Here is a 17,352-nt window from a genome sequence, read left to right as displayed (position 1 = left end):
TCTTCTTCTTCAAAAAAAGTTTTCTTACCACTTGTTTTAACTTAAGATGAGAAGGCAGACTTAGTATAAGAAAGGCTTGACATTGCATCATTGAGAGAATAGAGAATTGGGCTCACTAGTGAGTATCTTCAGAAGGATATTGAAGAATATGCTCTGGTTTGTCAAAAGAAATTGAGGTGAGCTACTCTCTCCCATTTAGATGACGTTTGTTTTCTTATTTTGTGTGTGATGGCTTTTGGCTAATACTGTTTGACTGCTTTTCATGAATGTGGTGAGTTAGCCTTGGCCTTTCCATGGGTGCAGTCCTTCAGGAACAGACTGCTCCAGCGTGGATCCCCAATGGGGTCACAGGTCCTGCCAGAAAATGTGCTTCTGTGTGGGCTCCTCTCCACAGTTCGTGCCAGGAGGCTGCCCCAGCGTGACTCTCCATAGGGCCACAGCTTCATTCAGGGCTCATCCACCTACTTTGGCATGGGATCCTCTACTGGCTGCAGGTGGATATCTGCTCCACCATTAACCTCCATGGACTGCAGAAGGACAACCTGCTTCACCATGGTTTTCACCACTGGCTGCAGGGGAATCTCTGCTCTAGTGCCTGGAGCACCTCCTCCCCCTCCTTCTGCACTGACCTGAGTGTCTGCATGGTTGTTTCTCTTGCATCTTCTCACTCCTCTCCTGGCTGCTGCTGTCGTGCAGTGTTTTTTACCCCTTCTTAAATATGTTATCACAGAGGTGCTACCAATGCCATTAATTGCCTCAGCTTTGGCCAGCAGTGGGTTCCTCTTGGAACTGGCTGTCTGACATGGGGTCATCAGGTGACTTTGCACAGAAGCCACACCTGTAGTCCATTTTCCCCCACCCCGCAACTACCAAAACCTTGCTACATAAGCCAAATACAATGAAAAACAAAGCTAGAAGAGTAGGCAGATCACCTAATGGATACAGGTATTTACCACTGGCTAATGTTTGTGCCTCTCGGGAGACTTGAGGTGGATGTGGAAGTAGGTAGTGTGTACCATGTATACCATGCACCATGTCTCTGTCACTCAGTGTTTCATGCGATTTGATTGACTTTCCAAACCTGTGGATGCAGCTCCTGATTTCTCCACATAGGCATTCCTTATAATGCCAGTCTCGTTTCACTGGTTTATATCCATTCATTGATGAAATCAGCTTATATTGAAATAGATTTAAGTTATTCTGGCTGTTAATAAAAATCAATATTTTCATGCTAATGCATCCAAAAATGGTTTTGGTTTTCCTGTGAGAGATAAAAGATACTGCTTTGCACCACAGAAACTTTTTTGACTTTGTTTACTTTGTAACTAGAAATCCAACACCTTGGAATCAATTCAGTCTAGCTCTCATCTTGAGCGGATTATTCTGATCTGGCATTTGAGGCAGACCTTGCAAAATACTGTTATTGAAATGCATTTCTGCAAATATAATAGCGTTCTCATGGCTGACTCGGTTTTCTCGTACTGTGTATTCATACTGTGGTGCTTTTTCTAAGATTAGCCACTCTAACAAATATGCAAAGATGGATTGGCAGGTAATTGCAGTTGCAGGTGCTATGCAGTTTAGTCTCCTGTTCTTAACTCCACACAGCCCAGCCATACATTACATGACCCAGAGTCTTTGCTAGACATCACCACTATCCCTTTCTTTACTCTAGAGGAGAGTGTTGCCAAGTACATTACAAGCCATCAATTTTCAACACATTTCACTACTGCTTTCTTGGACTTTGAAGAATAAGATGAATGCCTTTTCTTCCCATGTATCTAACATGTGAAACACAGGCCAGGAGTGTCAAAGGACACTTTAAGATGTAGGTATGCCTTTGAAATGACAGTGGAACCAGTAGCCTGGGGTCCCAGTGCATTCTTTGTTACTTATACTGCTCTGGCTAGGTGTTCTAGTAATGTGTTCTGGTTCACGCAGGTTTTTCCTGAGAGATAAGGTGGTGTAGTGCCTGATTATGATCTCTGAGATTATAGTGAGTTATGCAGTATGCCAGGTTAGTTCACATTGTCCGTGTCTCTGTTGGAATTGATCTGGTGTTTCCTAGTGGAGGGATGTAATGGCTGCACCCACACATCTACCCTTTTAGTCCCCAACTGCAAATATCCAGTGTCACTGATGGGACAAACAAGCTGTCTGTTGAGTGATTCAGTGTGCTTAGATGCTCATGTCTAAATTAAGGGGATAATGGGCTGTAGGTTGAATGAATCTTTTTGACGGGCCAAATGCGGTCTGTGGTTTGGGCACACTTGGATTGTGAGCGTATCCACAGCCTGGTTTAAAAAAAAAAAAAAAAGGTGGGGGGGGAGGGAAAGTGTTCTTAAGTGTTCTTTAGGTGTGGGTTTTTCTTTTTTCTTTTTCCCCTCTTTAAATAGCATTGATTTATTAGTGACAAACAGGGATGATAACAATTCATGGAATGAAAACAATACTTGGAGAGGACCATCAGGCCCTCTGAACTAATTAGGGAGCTTTGATAGATCCTGGACAGGGGAAGTGAATGATAAACGTCATGAAGGCTACTGTAATGGCCACAAAAGCTTTGTAGCTCGTTGTTTGTAGATGTAACTAGAATACTATTGGCTTAGTTTTGTGTAAGGATTTGCTTTTACATAACTGAGCATTTTTTTAATCTATTTGTTCTCTTTTTTCTCCCCTTGCAGTGCTTAATCTGCAGTCAGCATCCTTACTGAGGCCCAAAAGAGCACTTTGGTATCCTGTATGTATCCCTGTTTAAAGACCTGTGAGATTTCAGGGAAAGGAAGAGGAAACACCAAATAACCTAAAAGCAGCCTGTAGAAAAAGAATGAAACACATTCATGGTGTAGCAAGATGTTAGCTGTTGCTAGAGGAACTGATGCAGTGACATAGCAAATGTTGATGAAGTTCTCAGTAATACGGCTTTTCTGGGTTTCAGGACAGTACTTTCTATAGGCCCTTACTAAAGCTGCTGGAGTATAAACCTTTTTCAGCATTTATGATTTAAAGCGTGCTTTTTAAGAGTTTATAACTCTGCTATGGTAATTGGCTCTAGATTAAAAATCGGAGTTCAAGTTCTCCTCTTGGGTGACTGCAATTAAAAAAAAAAAAGTTATTTTTATTTTGCTTCCAGAAGCTTATCAAAATGGTTTCAATGTGTTGTTATGGTGGCAGGAAAACCAAAACTTATTTCTTACTAATACAGCATCTTTCCTCTCAAAATTTACCAAAATGAGGTACAAGTTACTTGGATAGATTAAAAAAAAAAAAAAATTAACCCTAAAAATAGAATGGAACTAGTTTGATGCTTAAAGAGAGTGGAGGGAGTAGACATCAAGAAAGCAGAGACAGTTGTACTCTTCCTGTAGGAAACTGCTGTAGGACCTTCCATGCTCACATAGTTCAGAGGCTTTCAGTCCATGAGAAGAGTGTGCCACATGAGCTCTCAGTCCTGTGCTGCCAGCAAGAAAGTAATGGAAGGTGATTCTGGTCAAATGTGACTTTTCTTGGTGCAAGGACTGAATCTGAGCTCTTCTCTATTTACACATTCCCTCTTGCCCCTTTCTGCTTCTTGTTGTAGTGCTTGCTGCTAGGGAAAACAAATAGACCAGCTCACAAGTGGATAGTTCTGTTCTTGCAGGGTTTCAGACTGGCATAATTATCCATGATGAACCCAGTGTTAGTATACTGTCACAGTTTACTGCTTACTGACTAAAGAATATTTGCCTCCAAGTCATTGAAGTGCTCATGGTTGTGTGGGCCTGCCAAAGAGGGAGGAAAGCATCTGTTAGGTTTTGCAGTTAGTCTCCATGTCCAGTCGAGGAAAGGTCTCCAGCCAGCTCCGATGGAGGAACAGCTGTGTTCCTGCTGGGCCCTTGCCATCAGTGGACTCAGGCACCAAGATGTGAAAGAGTGGCAACTCAAAGAAGGGTGTTTCCTCGCTAAAGGAAGAAATTTTTTTAAAATGAAGCTATATTCCACAGTGTGACTGTTTATTAGGGTTTTGATGGGGGGTATGGAGTTTTTTTAGGGTAACCGGCTCGTCTGACTAGGTCTCTGGATGTGTCAGTGTTGTCCTGTGGTAGACATAACAAGGTACAGCTAAAAGGAAGGGGAACACTTGGCTTACAGAACTTTTAGGCTCTTGATGGCCCAGGCACCAGAAGGCTTTCAGGGCTCAGGATAAAGGGAAGCAGCCTTTGTCTTGGTGACCTGAATGAGTACTTCTGAAACAATAAGCAGAATTGTGTGATGCTATTTTTTTGCCATTACTAGTCAGAGTAGAACAGTCCTTTAATTTCTGAGTTCAGTTAACTAAAGGAAGACAGCTGTGCTACAACCTCAGACAGCAGGTAGTGGTTTAGCAGACATAAATGTTACTAGTGACCTTTCATGTGGCACACTTTCAGTAAATTTTCTGTCAATAAGAGACCTCACTATTTCTTACTTGAGCCCATTGCAGCCTGGAGATTTGATGGGGTGAAGGAGAATGTGAAATTAGAGATCAGATTAAGTTCACTCTGAGTAGACTTAGTGTCAGACTGAAATAACCTGCTAAACTCATCCATTCTTGCCCACCTACTGCATGAGTTTAACTCAGATGTAACTCTAGCTGAAGCCAGAGATGGAACTTTGATTACTTTGATATTTGGATGACACTGTTAGATTTAATTTAGAGTTGGTGGGAAAATAATTCTCCCATTGTACAGAAACTCTGAAACTTAATGTTTTTTTCCATTTCTTATCAGGATGAAACCAAGGCCAGGGGTAACTGGCCTTGAAAAAGGGGGTAGCTAAGGTCTGTGGCTAGGATGCTTGCTTGGGAGATTTAGGTTCAAAGTCATGCATTATCTTAGGAATACGCTGGACTTGTTTCTCTCTATGGGTAATGAAACACCATTAATTTTGTGAGAGGTTGACGCTGCAGTGTAATAGCTGATGTATCAAACTGAAAGTGGCAGAGAGTTGAAGCCTGCTTTGACATCGGGCTGAGTAAGGACTTGAAGTCTGGGCTCAGGTTTGGATTATTCCAATTGTGTAAGTCTTTCTCTAAGACAAGAATTGTTGGTCATTCTTTTGTGAACGAATAAATAATGAAACTTTCAAATTTATTTTAACAGGTTCGTCACTTTCTCCTTGAGGGATGAGGTAGAGAAGGGAAGGGATGAAGATGACCCTCAAAGGAGTTTTTTGACCCACCTTAATAGTGCTGTTCCTAAAGCATTAATTGCAGTGATTTGCTACTGACCTAATATTGCACATTCACACAGAGTCATGTTTCTGTTTTACCCTATTAAAGGCCTGTTTCTCATCTCCCTGCTGACTTACAGCATTAACTAATTTGAAAGGTTGAAAAAGGACAGAATGGTTAAATGGGCTGCCTGACTCCTATACTGCATTTTAACCCAGAGCTCTGCTAGCTCCCCTGTCCGAAGTTGTGCAGACAACTTAGACTTGTGAGTCTCTGCCAGGGTTTTAAGTTCTTGGAGGTGAAGGGAATGTAGAGGAATGAATTACATAGAATGTGAAAGAAAAAAATGCAGAAATCCAGAGCATCTCCTGGGTACAGATAAAGACACGTCATGTCTGGGCTATGTTAGAACAGGATAGATTGTTTTAAATTCATGTTCCCCTGGAGAGATTTTTTTTCTTTCACTGAAAGTGTAAGGTGGAAGAGAAAACAGCATCCTAGCTCTGTGTGAAGGGGTAGCTGGAGTAAGAAAAATGGTACTTGAAGCTGTTTATCCTTTTTGGCAGCTTCCTATTCAGCTATACCTATTTGCAAGTCATTGATCTTTTTTTAAAAAAAAAAGTGGTTTTGTTTCATGTTTTTCCTTACCCCAAATAGCCAGCTCTGCAAAACAGTCATAAAGTCTTGTCTTCTCTATCCCTCAGTGTGTTGTGCAATTGCTTTGTTTTGGTTTGGGGTTTTTGCATTGAACTTAACCTACTTTGCAAGCTGTACATTGATTCCAGGCAGTATGATGCCCCACAGGTATTTCAGTAGCTGTATCCAGATCATGTATTGTGTTCTGCAGTTCAACCCAGAAGGTGTGGTGGGACCTGTAGTGTGGTGGTTCGACACACTACATGCATAGGAAAATCTTTGCATCTCCAAGGCTCTGAGTCATGGTCAGACCAAGCCCCTATTGCTGGCCTGTTCCTGCTCTTTGATTTTATTTTTCCTGCCCATCAGCTCAACAGGTTTGAGCTGAAATCTATTAGTCAAGCTACCTTCTTTTTATCTTGGCACGTGCTCTCGTGAATAATGAGGTTTCTGCTGCCAGAACTCAAAGCTTTGTTAATGACGTGCGAGGCAGGCAGAGTCAACTTTGTCTTCCATTACTGTGTTAGCTCCGCAGCGGTGACATACTGTTTTCATTGGTTGAGTTAGCAAGTCTAGTTGAAAAGCCTGTTAAAAAGAATGTCCTGGTTTTACTTGACTGTTTTTTGAAGCATGATCAGGTTTTTCAAGTTGCATTTTGGAGAGGGGACTTCTGAAGAGCAGTTATAACCTATAACAAGGGAAAAAAAACCACCTAGAAAAGATGTTAAAAATTACCTGACACATACACTATGTTGATTCATGCTTGATTTAAACACTTTGCACTCAGTCTGTGATGTGCTATGAAAATAATTCTAATGTCATACTAAAAGATTACAGCTTCACTGCAAAGGAGGGAAAGATGCTTCTGCAGCAAGCTCTTGGGATTTCACATGAACTAGTGGTTAAAGCAGCAGAAGTTTGGGAATTTGATCCAGCTTTTATATTAAGCCCAGCAATTACGTTGATGTGAGGGACTCTTCATGAAGTTCAAGTGAGATGGCAAATGTTTCTCCTTTGTAGATTTTTGCTGCCTTCTCCCTCAAATGGAACAATGCCATGTTCCAGCATCTTATTTGAGCTTTGTTTTAAAACATGTTTTGCTGACTATGCTGTGGAGGTAATGGAGGTGCCCCATGATTTTTTTCATATTCCTTACTCTGTTCTTAAGCATTGGCAACTTACTTTAATCTCTTTATGTATTTGTAGCAAAGGAGTAAGAGGTACTTTGCAAAACGTATCAAGATCCCACACTGGAAAATCCTCTAAAGTATAAATACTACTGAAAAGGGGCATGTTGAAAAAATAGTGGTGATGTTAGTGAAAGAAAATGAGTTTGTTTAAGCAAGGTACCGCCTGTTTTTGTCTCCTGTAATAAGCCATTTTTGGTGACATTAAACTTTATTATGGCTTGGTTGTAGTGTTGTACCTTATGTTGGTGGTGTTGTTTCAGGTTCCACTTGTGAGCAGTGCCGAGAAGGAGCCACATACTCAGGTGCAGTCATATCTCCCAACTTAGAAACCACTAAAATTATGCGAGTTCCTCATGCTATGTCAGTGTCCGACTGCATTGCAGCATGTTGTGACCTCTCTGGTTGTGACTTGTCCTGGATGTTTGAACGACGCTGTTACATCGTGAACTGCCAACACAAAGAGAATTGTGAACCAAAAAAAATTGAAACTGTAAAGTCCTATCTTACTTTTGTGCTGAGGCCTTCTCAGAGGCCAGCCTCGCTGCTAGGATTTGGGCAAGTGATCCCAAGCATGGTCCACTCTGTGGGACTCCAGAATGAGCCGTCTGATGAAGTGAGTAGCCTGAAAGAGCTGTCTCTGCTTGGCAAAGATCCCAGCCTTGAGGAGATACCTGAATACATCGATGATTATAAAGAGTTGGAGCAAGACCCCTTTCAGGTCAGCATCAAACATGAGCAGAAGGAGAGCACAGATTATGCTGACTGGGGCCTGATGGTAGCAAGTGAAAACAGCTTCAACTCTTCAGTGGGTGATGGTGGAGATAACCAGGAAGACTTTGCTGAAAAGAAAGGGGAGGCTGGGAAGGTGGAAAGCCTTCTGAATAAAAATGGCTCTGAATTGAGCTTTGTCACTGAACACTCTATAGAGAGGTTATCATCTCTGCCAGAGATTACGCCATTCCCCAGGAAGACATCTGAAAGTGAAGCAGCTGTTCAACTCCTTGCACAACCTGATGATGCTTTGCAAAAAGAGGTATGTGTGCCCCTCAGGAAGCAGGCAGAGTACGGTGAGGCTGCTTTGAAATTGTTTTTGTTTTCAAATCAAATTAGATTATTGCTTTGTAATGTAACCTTAACACTCAAATGACTTGTAGTCCTATTACAGTGTAGAAAAGGCTGAAGGGGAGAGTATTGTCTTAATAGGCAGATGAATCACTAAAGGACTCTCTTCTATCAGATGATAAGGAGCAGACCTCCTTTTGGGACACTGTGGGGTTTCCTTGGAAGTGTACACCAGGGCTTGGACCTGGTGTAATAGGAGTGTTGTATTCTTCCATTCTGACCATTGGCAACTCATTAGGGCGGACCCTCTAGTATCTGAAGGCCAAGACCAGTAAACATAAGGTCCTCCATCAATAAAATAAAGCCTGTTCTATGGGTTTCATGTTGTTAGTGCATAGTGGTGGTACAAATGTAACGGTGCTGAGTAAATACCTTTTGTAATGCTTTTAAAACATATGAGAGAGACAAGGTACATAAGGGGGGACCATGGTAGGTTTGGGCCACGATGTACAGCAGATTAAAGTGGATAAGGTGGTGGGTTTTTTTCCTCAGAATCCTTTTCTTAAGTCTGGCAATAAGAAAAATAAGTTAAATACTTAAAACCTAATTTAGATACTTGAGTAAGATGCACCTGTTCTCTATTTATGTCAGCCAGTTTGATCAGTCGGGACTAAAGGGGCTCTGGTTCCTTAAGAACAAGGTGGGATCAGTGGGAAAGCTGAAACAGGCTGTAAAGTCAACATTTACTGGGTTTGACACACACCCCTGCTAAAGGGAAGAGGAAATTAAGCAACGTTAGCTGGATGCTCTCAATTTCACCAGATTTTGTGACCAGCATCTACCTACCTCTTGCTGTAAAAATAATTTCTTTCCATTACTATAGGGAAGTAAAATACATGTAAATAATAAAGTTGCATGAAATCTGTGACAGCTGAGGTTCTTGGAGGGCATGACTGAAATAGCAAAAGTATGTGTGAACAGCAAGTCTTAAGACACATGCTAACTTGGATGCCATTGGAGCCTAGAGGTGTGGCAGTTTCTGGACTCGGCTTTGAGATCTTCTAGATATTCTGTAAATTTCTGGTATTCTTGGGGTGCTCTGGGAGTGCTGTGAGGAACATGAGTGGTTGCTGCAGCTGGGAGAGGACAGCTAGCAGAAGTGGGGGCCTCTAGCAGCTTCTCAAAGCTCTGTCAGCTGTTCTTGATCAAAGGGTGCTTTGGGCTTTTGCCCTAGTTGGCTTATGATCAGGGAGGGTGGTGCACTCTTTCAGCAGGTGGTAGGGGGAGGCCTAGGAGCTCCGCCTAGAGATGGCAGTGAGCTAGGAAAGAGCTTTATGGGGCAGGGCTGGCAAGCCAACTGTTGTGGGCAACATTAGGGTGCGTGTCTGCTCCAGACTGCCTGGTCAGGAAGAAGTAGATAAAGCTTTCAGGCAACTAGGAGGAGCCTCATATTCACAGCTCTTTGTCCTTATGAGGGATTTAAGCCACCCTGATACCTATTGGGAAGGCAAGAGAGCAGGGCACAAGCAGTGCAGGAGGTTTTTGGAGTGCGTTGATGGTAACTTCTTGACAGAGGTGATTGCGGAGCTGACAAGGAGAGAGGCTCTGCTGGACCTTGCAGGCAAGGAGGGACTGGTCAGGGATGTGGCCATGAGGTGGTGGAGTTCAGACTCCTTAGAGGGGGTGAGAATAAGTCAAAAAGCAAGGTCATGGCCATGGGCATCAGGAGAGCAGCCTTTGGCCTGTTGTTAATGGGGACCATGAAAGCTGGTTGCTTGTCAAGGATCACCACCTCCAGGCTCGAGATAGCCTGTGATTTTTATGATTGACCAAGTGATATGGAGTGTATTGCCACAAACGAGAAGAGATTAGAACTTGTCTCCATGCGTATGGAAGAATATTTGATACCGGGTAAAGTGCTGTTGCATGTTGAAAAGTGAGTACTGCTTCTGCAAGCAGAGTTCACAGAAGACTTGTTTTAAAACAAGTATCTACCATGCAGACCTTGAAATGAGCATAAATTAACATGGGAGTTTAGGTGAAAGGGATAGAGACTATTTGGTTTTTTCTATTAGTATGCAAAAAGTGCGTATAAATGTACATACGAAAAGTATGATACCAAAGTACACTGTCCTGTTGTGGTTTAACCCCAGTCAGCAACTAAGCACTGCACAGCCAGTCTCTCACTCCCGTGGTGGGATGGGGGTGATAATCGGAACGGTAGAAGTAAGAAAACTCGTGGGTTGAGATAAAGACTGTTTAATGGATGAAGCAAAAGCCGTGCACGCAAGCAAAGCAAAACAAGGAATTCATTCACCACTTCCCATTGGCAGGCAGGTGCTCAGCCATCCCCAGGAAAGCAGGGCTCCATCACACGTAACGGTTACTTGGGAAGACAAACGCCATCGCTCTGAACATCCTCCCCATCCTCCTTCTTCCTCAAGATTTATTTGCTGAGCATGATGTCATGTGATATGGAATATCCCTTTGGTCAGTTGGGGTCAGCTGTCCCAGCTGTGTCCCGTCCCAACTCCTTGTGCACCCCCAGCCCACTCACTGGTGGGGTGGTGTGAGAAGCAGCACAGGCCTTGGCTCTGTGTGGGCACTGCTCAGCAGTAACGAAACCATCCCTGTGTTATCAACACTGTTTTCAGCACAAATCCAAACCATAGCCCCATACCTGCTACTGTGAAGAAAATTATCTCTATCCCAGCCAAAACCAGCACAGTCTCCACCCCTTATTCCGTACAATTTATGTCATGCTCAGGTCCCACACTATCTGATACAGCCTCATTAATCCTCACCAATATCCCATCCAATACAATCCTCATTAAATCCTACCACACTTCCCATCCTTTGATACAATACATGGCTATCATTCTTTTAGTTTATGGACCACCCCTATAAAATGTCCACAAAATGTCCACTCAGTTCATTTAGCCTGTGACCTTGGGCTCCATCTGTTATGGTGATCCCTCAGGACAGGAGAGGTGGTGTGTTGTGTGGAGTTGCTGGGCATCAAAGCCAGCTCAGGTTGGGTCACTGCTGCACTTGTGCTGCTTCTTGTAAGGCTTGTCCTCCACTGGTTCAGATAGTTCCTGCTGTAGTAATTCCTGTAACATGCCACTCACATCCTGGGTTACAACAATGTAATGGTATTTACATACTGATGACATTAACAGACTGACATTCTGTCATGCATTAGAGTTGCAGTACTAACAAAAGGCAATAGCTGAGCTGTTTTTACAAAGTTAAAATTAAGGAAACCCAACCACTGCTGTACTAAGCTCATCTCCTGTTTTTCCTCCCATCTGCTATGGGAAACTAACAAGCATCTTCTAGTTACAGCCTGTGCTGTGTGCTGGAAATTAAGCAATGACAAGAACCTGCAGTGGCTCCATGGACCACCATGTTTGTGCACTTTGGGTGTGCAGTAAGACTTGAAGCTTGCCTCCATTGTGTTTTGCTGGCAAATGGAAGCCACAGTTGCTCTATGCTAAGCTTTAGCCAATTGTCTCAGTCTCTGCTGACGGAACTGCTTATGCCTTGTGCCTTAGAGAAGCCATACAACGTGGAGTTCACCTAAAGCGTGTGGCAAACAGAGCTGAGCAAATTGTTCCCCAAGTGATCATCTGAATACAGCTTTATGGAAGTTGACATTTCATGTCTTGCAGTGATAACAATATATATGGCCAAACCTACTTTGTAAATCTCTACTCTGATTTTGCCACCCCAGACAGAGTAGAAAGATTTTGCTTTCTCTTTGTGCACTGCCTGTGTAGATGGGAGTTTATTGTGAAGTGGAATGGAGAGAAACTTATTTCTCACTGGGACATGGAGGTGGTGTTCCTGTGTGGTCTTTACATTATGCCAGCACAGCCATTGAAATTCCTGTGGAAAGGCTGAGGAATGAGCTTGCTTCTTTCAGTGCAGAAGGGACAAAGCTCCAAAACTGGGTCAGTCTTTAGCCCCAGCTGGTAGTGATATTGAAGAGCTGATAAGACAACTCTAGTTAGAAGGTGATCTGGCAGTGTTCTACTAGCAGAGCTGTAGAGGGTTGATGGGATAGCATTGAAAGCTGTTCATGAAATGTGTTGTGAAATGACTCTAAAGGCTCTCTATTAATGTAGAGAAAGGTTAAGAATCTGGAGAAGCTGAAGGTTTTGGGAAACTGCCAAAGTCTGTGCAGTCTTGGTTTCCTAAGTGGGAATCTTTTGAATTTAGACATTTGTAGAGAAATGAAGATGATGAGCAGTTTTGACAAACACTTTTCCCTGGCCTTCCCCAGTTTCAACTTCAGTCCAGACACATCTCCTCTCCCCTTCCTAGTTTCCACTCCCCTTCTTTTCACTGCACATTACACTCAGTCCCTTCAGTGAGGTGACAGGCAACACAGGAGGTTGGGGTCAGTGCATGCTGGTTTCCTTTTTGCCCCTTGTTGCTTCTTTCTGTTCTTTCACTGTTCCTTTCTTCTTACTTGTTTCCTCTGCTCTGGTGTGGCCTTCTCTGTGGGCCTCAGTCCTCTGGGAGGTGGCATGAAGTGCCTCTATCCAGGAGGGTATCTCCAGCCCTATGCCAAATAATGTCCCCTTCCACATGTTCTCTCTCATGTCTCCTGTTGTCTGTCTCCCCAACCTCCTCCCGTGTCTCCTGCCCCCAGTGGTTATTGTCCTTTCTTAACTATGCCTGAGTGGTTGCAGTGTTAGTTTGTGGTGGCTTGTTTCCATGCATTGCCAAACTGTCTGGGACCACAGGCGTGGCCCCTGCAGCCAGTCCCCTGCCACCTCCTGCTGATTATGTTTGACACAAACTTCGGGCTTGGCTTCAAGTTTTTCTGGTTTGAGAACTGCACTTTTGACTCTAGTGAAAAAAGATGCTGCCTGTGATAAATTCTGGTGATAGGATTTCCTCCTTAATGTGTTTCTTTCTCCAGCAAGTAGACATTTGAATCAAATCTTGTATGGATTGTTCAGGCACGTATTTGTGTTTCCTTCTGAAAAAATGTTTCTTTGGAAACCAAATTTTGTTATTAAGGAAACTTTTAAGTTTTTATACTACGTGAAAAATGTCAAGATGTCTCCAAATAGTTTTCTCACTGTATGTGATCCAAACTACCTCTCAAACTGTTATCATTTTGTATGGGTTATGAAAATATGAAGGTCTTAAAACCATTTTTGCTAATAACTTTAATGACATTCCCTTTGTTTATTACATGTTATACAGTATTTTCCTATCTCCTGCTTAATTCTGCCACAGCAATTCAACAGCTCTGTTCCTAGATTTGTGCTGATACACTCCCTCCCGCAGGTTCCAGACAAAGCTGTTTTGACAAGCAAGTCGGTGGCAAAAATGCAGGTCCCTCCCTTCACAGTAGTCAGCAGGATGCAGTGTCCTCAGGTGCTGTGTTCTTTGAGCAAGGACCTGGAGAGGGATTTTAAACTGAGACCAGCCAAACACAGGCCTCCGGAGTCTGTGCCCTGGGACCATCCTTGCCATAAATGCTGTCAGATGTAGAGGGCTTCTGTACATGACTTGGGATAGACCACGCAGGGTTTGTCACTTAACTCAGTAACCTGGTTTTGGTTTACATCAGAGTTCAGAGTGTTCCTTTGGACTGTCATCCTCTAGCAGCTCAATAATGTGAATATATTTAGAAATCTGTACAGAGTGAATGATCTCAAGCTGCCCAAAACAGAAATCTGCAGTACTGCCCATCTTTGAAGCGAGATACCTGTGAAGCATTAATTATCTTTTAAAAATTTCCAGCTAACTGCTGATCTGTTAAGCAAGGTTAGGTTTTTCAGATCTAAGCAGTAGCTCGAATCTGGCTATGTTGATGATGCAATGTTTCAAACATTTATTCCATAGGTTAGGCCTGACTTGATTCTTGAGTTTATTGCATTTGCAGGAATAATGGTGCAGTCAAAATGCATAAAGCTCTACTTAAGAAAGCTTAAGATGGCTGACAATATATGTGATGAAAAGCCTTTTAATATCTGATTGGTATGCCCTTGGAATTGATATTTAAGGTTAGAATGAAGTGGAATATCAGAAATGTTTATATTTTATTTTGGCTCTCTGGTAATTTTGAGGCCTGAGAACGCTGAACAGTCCTGTTTGGTTAAAAATGCATTGACTTGATCCCTAGGGGATATATAAGACTTCTGAAAGATGGTTTGATATTTAGATTTACCTGTCAAAAATGTTTCTTGCTTGAAGTCTGCACTTCATGTCATACAGTATGATGGTTTGCTCTTATGCCACTCCCCAACTACACAATTAGTAGAGGTGATACTTGTTTGAAATCAGACAGATAACTGAATGGAGGGAAGGAAGGAGAAGCAGACTGGTGACAGAGAAACATTTAGCTGACAGAGCTGGCTTCCATAAGCTTTTCCAGATAAATGAGAGCAAATGGCACTGCAGTTGTGTAGTAGTCATATGTGCAGAGGGACACGGGGGATACACTGCTGGGGAAGCAGTCGTATAAAACATAATACTAGCAGGTCTTGACTCACCAGAGTCCTGATCAATTGTCTTTAGGAGTACTTGGGGAAGATGCTTCCTTGAGGGGGAAAGATGGATACCCTGGAGGATCGGGACAGAGCAAGGCAGCATGGTTGGGCTTGTCCTTCCCATTCGTGGGGAGAAAAGAAAGCACCCAATCTGTGGGGTCAGGCAGGGACTAGAAGTGGGAAAGGATCCCCTTTGGCATGATGCTATTGCCTGCACAGTAACTCTGAGCTTCCCCAGGGAAATGCATGATTTTTTATTTTTTTTTCCTTTTTGATTATGGAGTTGTTCTTGTTTTCTCAAGGGATCTACACTCAAGTCAAACCCCGAGAACTGAAGGACATGGGCCCTCATGGTTAGTGTGTTTATTTTGTAACAAACAGTAGTGGCTGTACAGGTGGGTAAAAGCGAACAGGAAAACCACAAAGCCCGTGCCAACAGAACTGCCTACCCTACTCACTCCCAGAAAGAGTCCTCCTTTTCTTTCCTTTTCCTTTTAGTTCCCAAGCTGGAATTTAGGTTAATCTTGCCCTATGCATCTGCTCCAGCCTATCTCTCAGTAACAGTTTCTGAGAGCTCAATTTCTTGCATTGCCCCTGCCCCAATTATCTGCTGCATGCTAACATTCTTAATTTGAGCTATCTTTTTGGCTGTGACACTGCTTCAGATGTGGCAGTGCCACAGGGCACCTTTTTTGACTGCAGAGTCTTGCCTAGGCTTGCTGACTGAAGAGGTGTTTGATGCCATTGCAGAAGAGAGCGTCCCAGGAAAGGTATGTTTGAGGCGACTTTGTTCCCACCTGTCCTAGAAAGCCAGGATGGCTGCTTCTCAGCTGCTAGATTGGCAAAGGGCCAGGAGAGGAGGAAAGCCAGATGAAGCTCAGAAATGTAGATTTCCCTTGGATTTGGAAGGCAAAGAAACACTTTGTTTTGCCAAAGTGTGGTAAAGAAGATCTTTTTGGAAGATGTGGGATGGAGTGAGTTTGTAAAGCAGAGCTGTCTGGAGGAAAAGCCTTTTGTCAAGGTATGAGGCAGGATGGGTTTAGGGCTCTGCCTGTGCGTGATAATGTTGTCAAGGGTGATGTTCCTGCTGAGGGCCTAGACTTGGCATGCAGAGAGAGCTGCAGTCCCTAATCCTGTTGCCAGTATCCCAACTGCTCAGAGAGGTCTTTTGCTATCTGCATATTGAGTAGAGCTGGAGGTCACAAAGGTGCTTGCTTCATCTGTGTTATGGACCCATCTGGAGGTGCAGCTCTTGGTGTGGTCCTTGGCATCCTCCCAGGGTAGGCAGCCACAGTCCTCAACACTCCTGTCACTGTCCCACCTGCACAGGGATCTTTTCTCTCTGTCTTTGTTGAAGGCAGAGATGGAGTTGCAGATGACTTCCATGCTCTCTTGTTTCCTCGCAGGCTGGGAAGCAACAGTCCCTGGCATTGATTTTACATTCCCAGCTGCACAGGGAGCTTTTCCTCCTGCCCACATCCAAGGCAGAGCTGCTCTGATTTCCTAGGGAGGCAACAGACTGTGGAGTGAAAGTGGAGCACCTGAAATCTGAAGCTGCGATCTGGGACTGTTCATCCTTGAGCAGAGACAGTTCAGGGGGATCTTATCAATGTATATAAACAACTGATGGCAGGAATGAAGAAGATGAAGTCAGGTTCTTTTCAGTGCTGTCCAGTGACAGGACAAGAGGCAACGGACACAAATTGAAATACAAGGAATTCTGTTTAAACATTAAAAACCATCTTTTTATTTTTTCCTGTGAGGATGGTAAACACTGGAACAGGTTTTCCAGAGGTGTTGTGGATTCACTATCCTTGGAAATATTAAAAACCTGAATGGTCATGGCTCTGAGCAATCTGCAGTAGCTGACCCTGCTTTGAGGAAAGGAGTTGGACTAGACTTATCTCCAAAGGTCCCTTTCCACCTCAGCCATTCTGTGATACAAGCATGCATTTTACCATCCTTCATAATCCTATGCTTCAGTTAATAGATTATGTACAAATAACAGCAGTATGTGATGCTTCATGTGCCACACACAGTACCCAAACTGGCAAAATGCTTTTCTCTAGATGTTAGGTCAGAAATAAGTCTTGAGAATATAAGGAAAAACTGTTGGCCCATTCAGACTAATGTGTCTTTGAAAAGTGATGGGACCAGAGAAGGGGGCAAGGTGATGGGCAAGGCTGACACAATGCTGAGTTATTCCTGCAAAACTTGCTATGTCTTTTGCTGCAGTTCTGATTTACTACCAAGGTGGGTCAGTGAGAAGAACACTACTGAAGTGTGATTGAAGTGGGCATTTTATTAGTGGTGAGGAAGTAAGAAGGCATGAGTGAGTTCTGGTCTGACCAGATAGAGTAAGAGGCAATGTTCTGTTATGTTTCTTTGTATACAGCATGAACACAATAATATTCACCACACAGACTTTGTCATTGACTTTTAAAGGTTTATGACTATATTTAGACCTGTCCTACTGTTCTTTATTATTTTGAGAACTGATAGCTTTAGTTGTATTCCAGGTTACCTCATTTTGATGAGCATAGCCTATCCTGTTCTGCATCTGAAACTTGGAAAATTATTAGCATTTCTCACAAAACCTGATGAGGGAGGGGGAAAAAACCTCCACAAACAACCCACCAAACAAAACAGTGGTCCTTTGATAAATATTCTGTATATGAATAAAACCGCCTAGTAACATAAGTCAGTAGGTTCACACTACGTGCTTTTTAAAGAAACAGCATACCTCTAAATCTAGAAA

The 17,352-nt window shown here is 43.1% G+C and overlaps 1 protein-coding gene across 6 annotated transcripts in view; it reads left to right on the top strand.

The window, feature by feature from the left end:
- KIAA0319 (KIAA0319 ortholog) overlaps positions 1 to 17,352 on the top strand; it is a 64,386-nt gene that overhangs the window by 14,212 nt on the left and 32,822 nt on the right. For all 6 annotated transcript variants that reach the window (XM_075745182.1, XM_075745178.1, XM_075745180.1 and 3 more), the window contains exon 3: positions 7,278 to 8,050. In XM_075745182.1, the coding sequence (XP_075601297.1) occupies positions 7,278 to 8,050 (773 nt within the window). The remainder of the gene's footprint in view (positions 1 to 7,277; positions 8,051 to 17,352) is intronic.

The sequence above is a fragment of the Balearica regulorum genome, chromosome 2 (assembly GCF_011004875.1).
Source record: "Balearica regulorum gibbericeps isolate bBalReg1 chromosome 2, bBalReg1.pri, whole genome shotgun sequence".
Classification (NCBI taxonomy): domain Eukaryota; kingdom Metazoa; phylum Chordata; class Aves; order Gruiformes; family Gruidae; genus Balearica; species Balearica regulorum.
The sequence above is the reverse complement of the archived record's forward strand: the minus strand, read 5'-3'. Positions and strand labels throughout refer to the sequence as shown.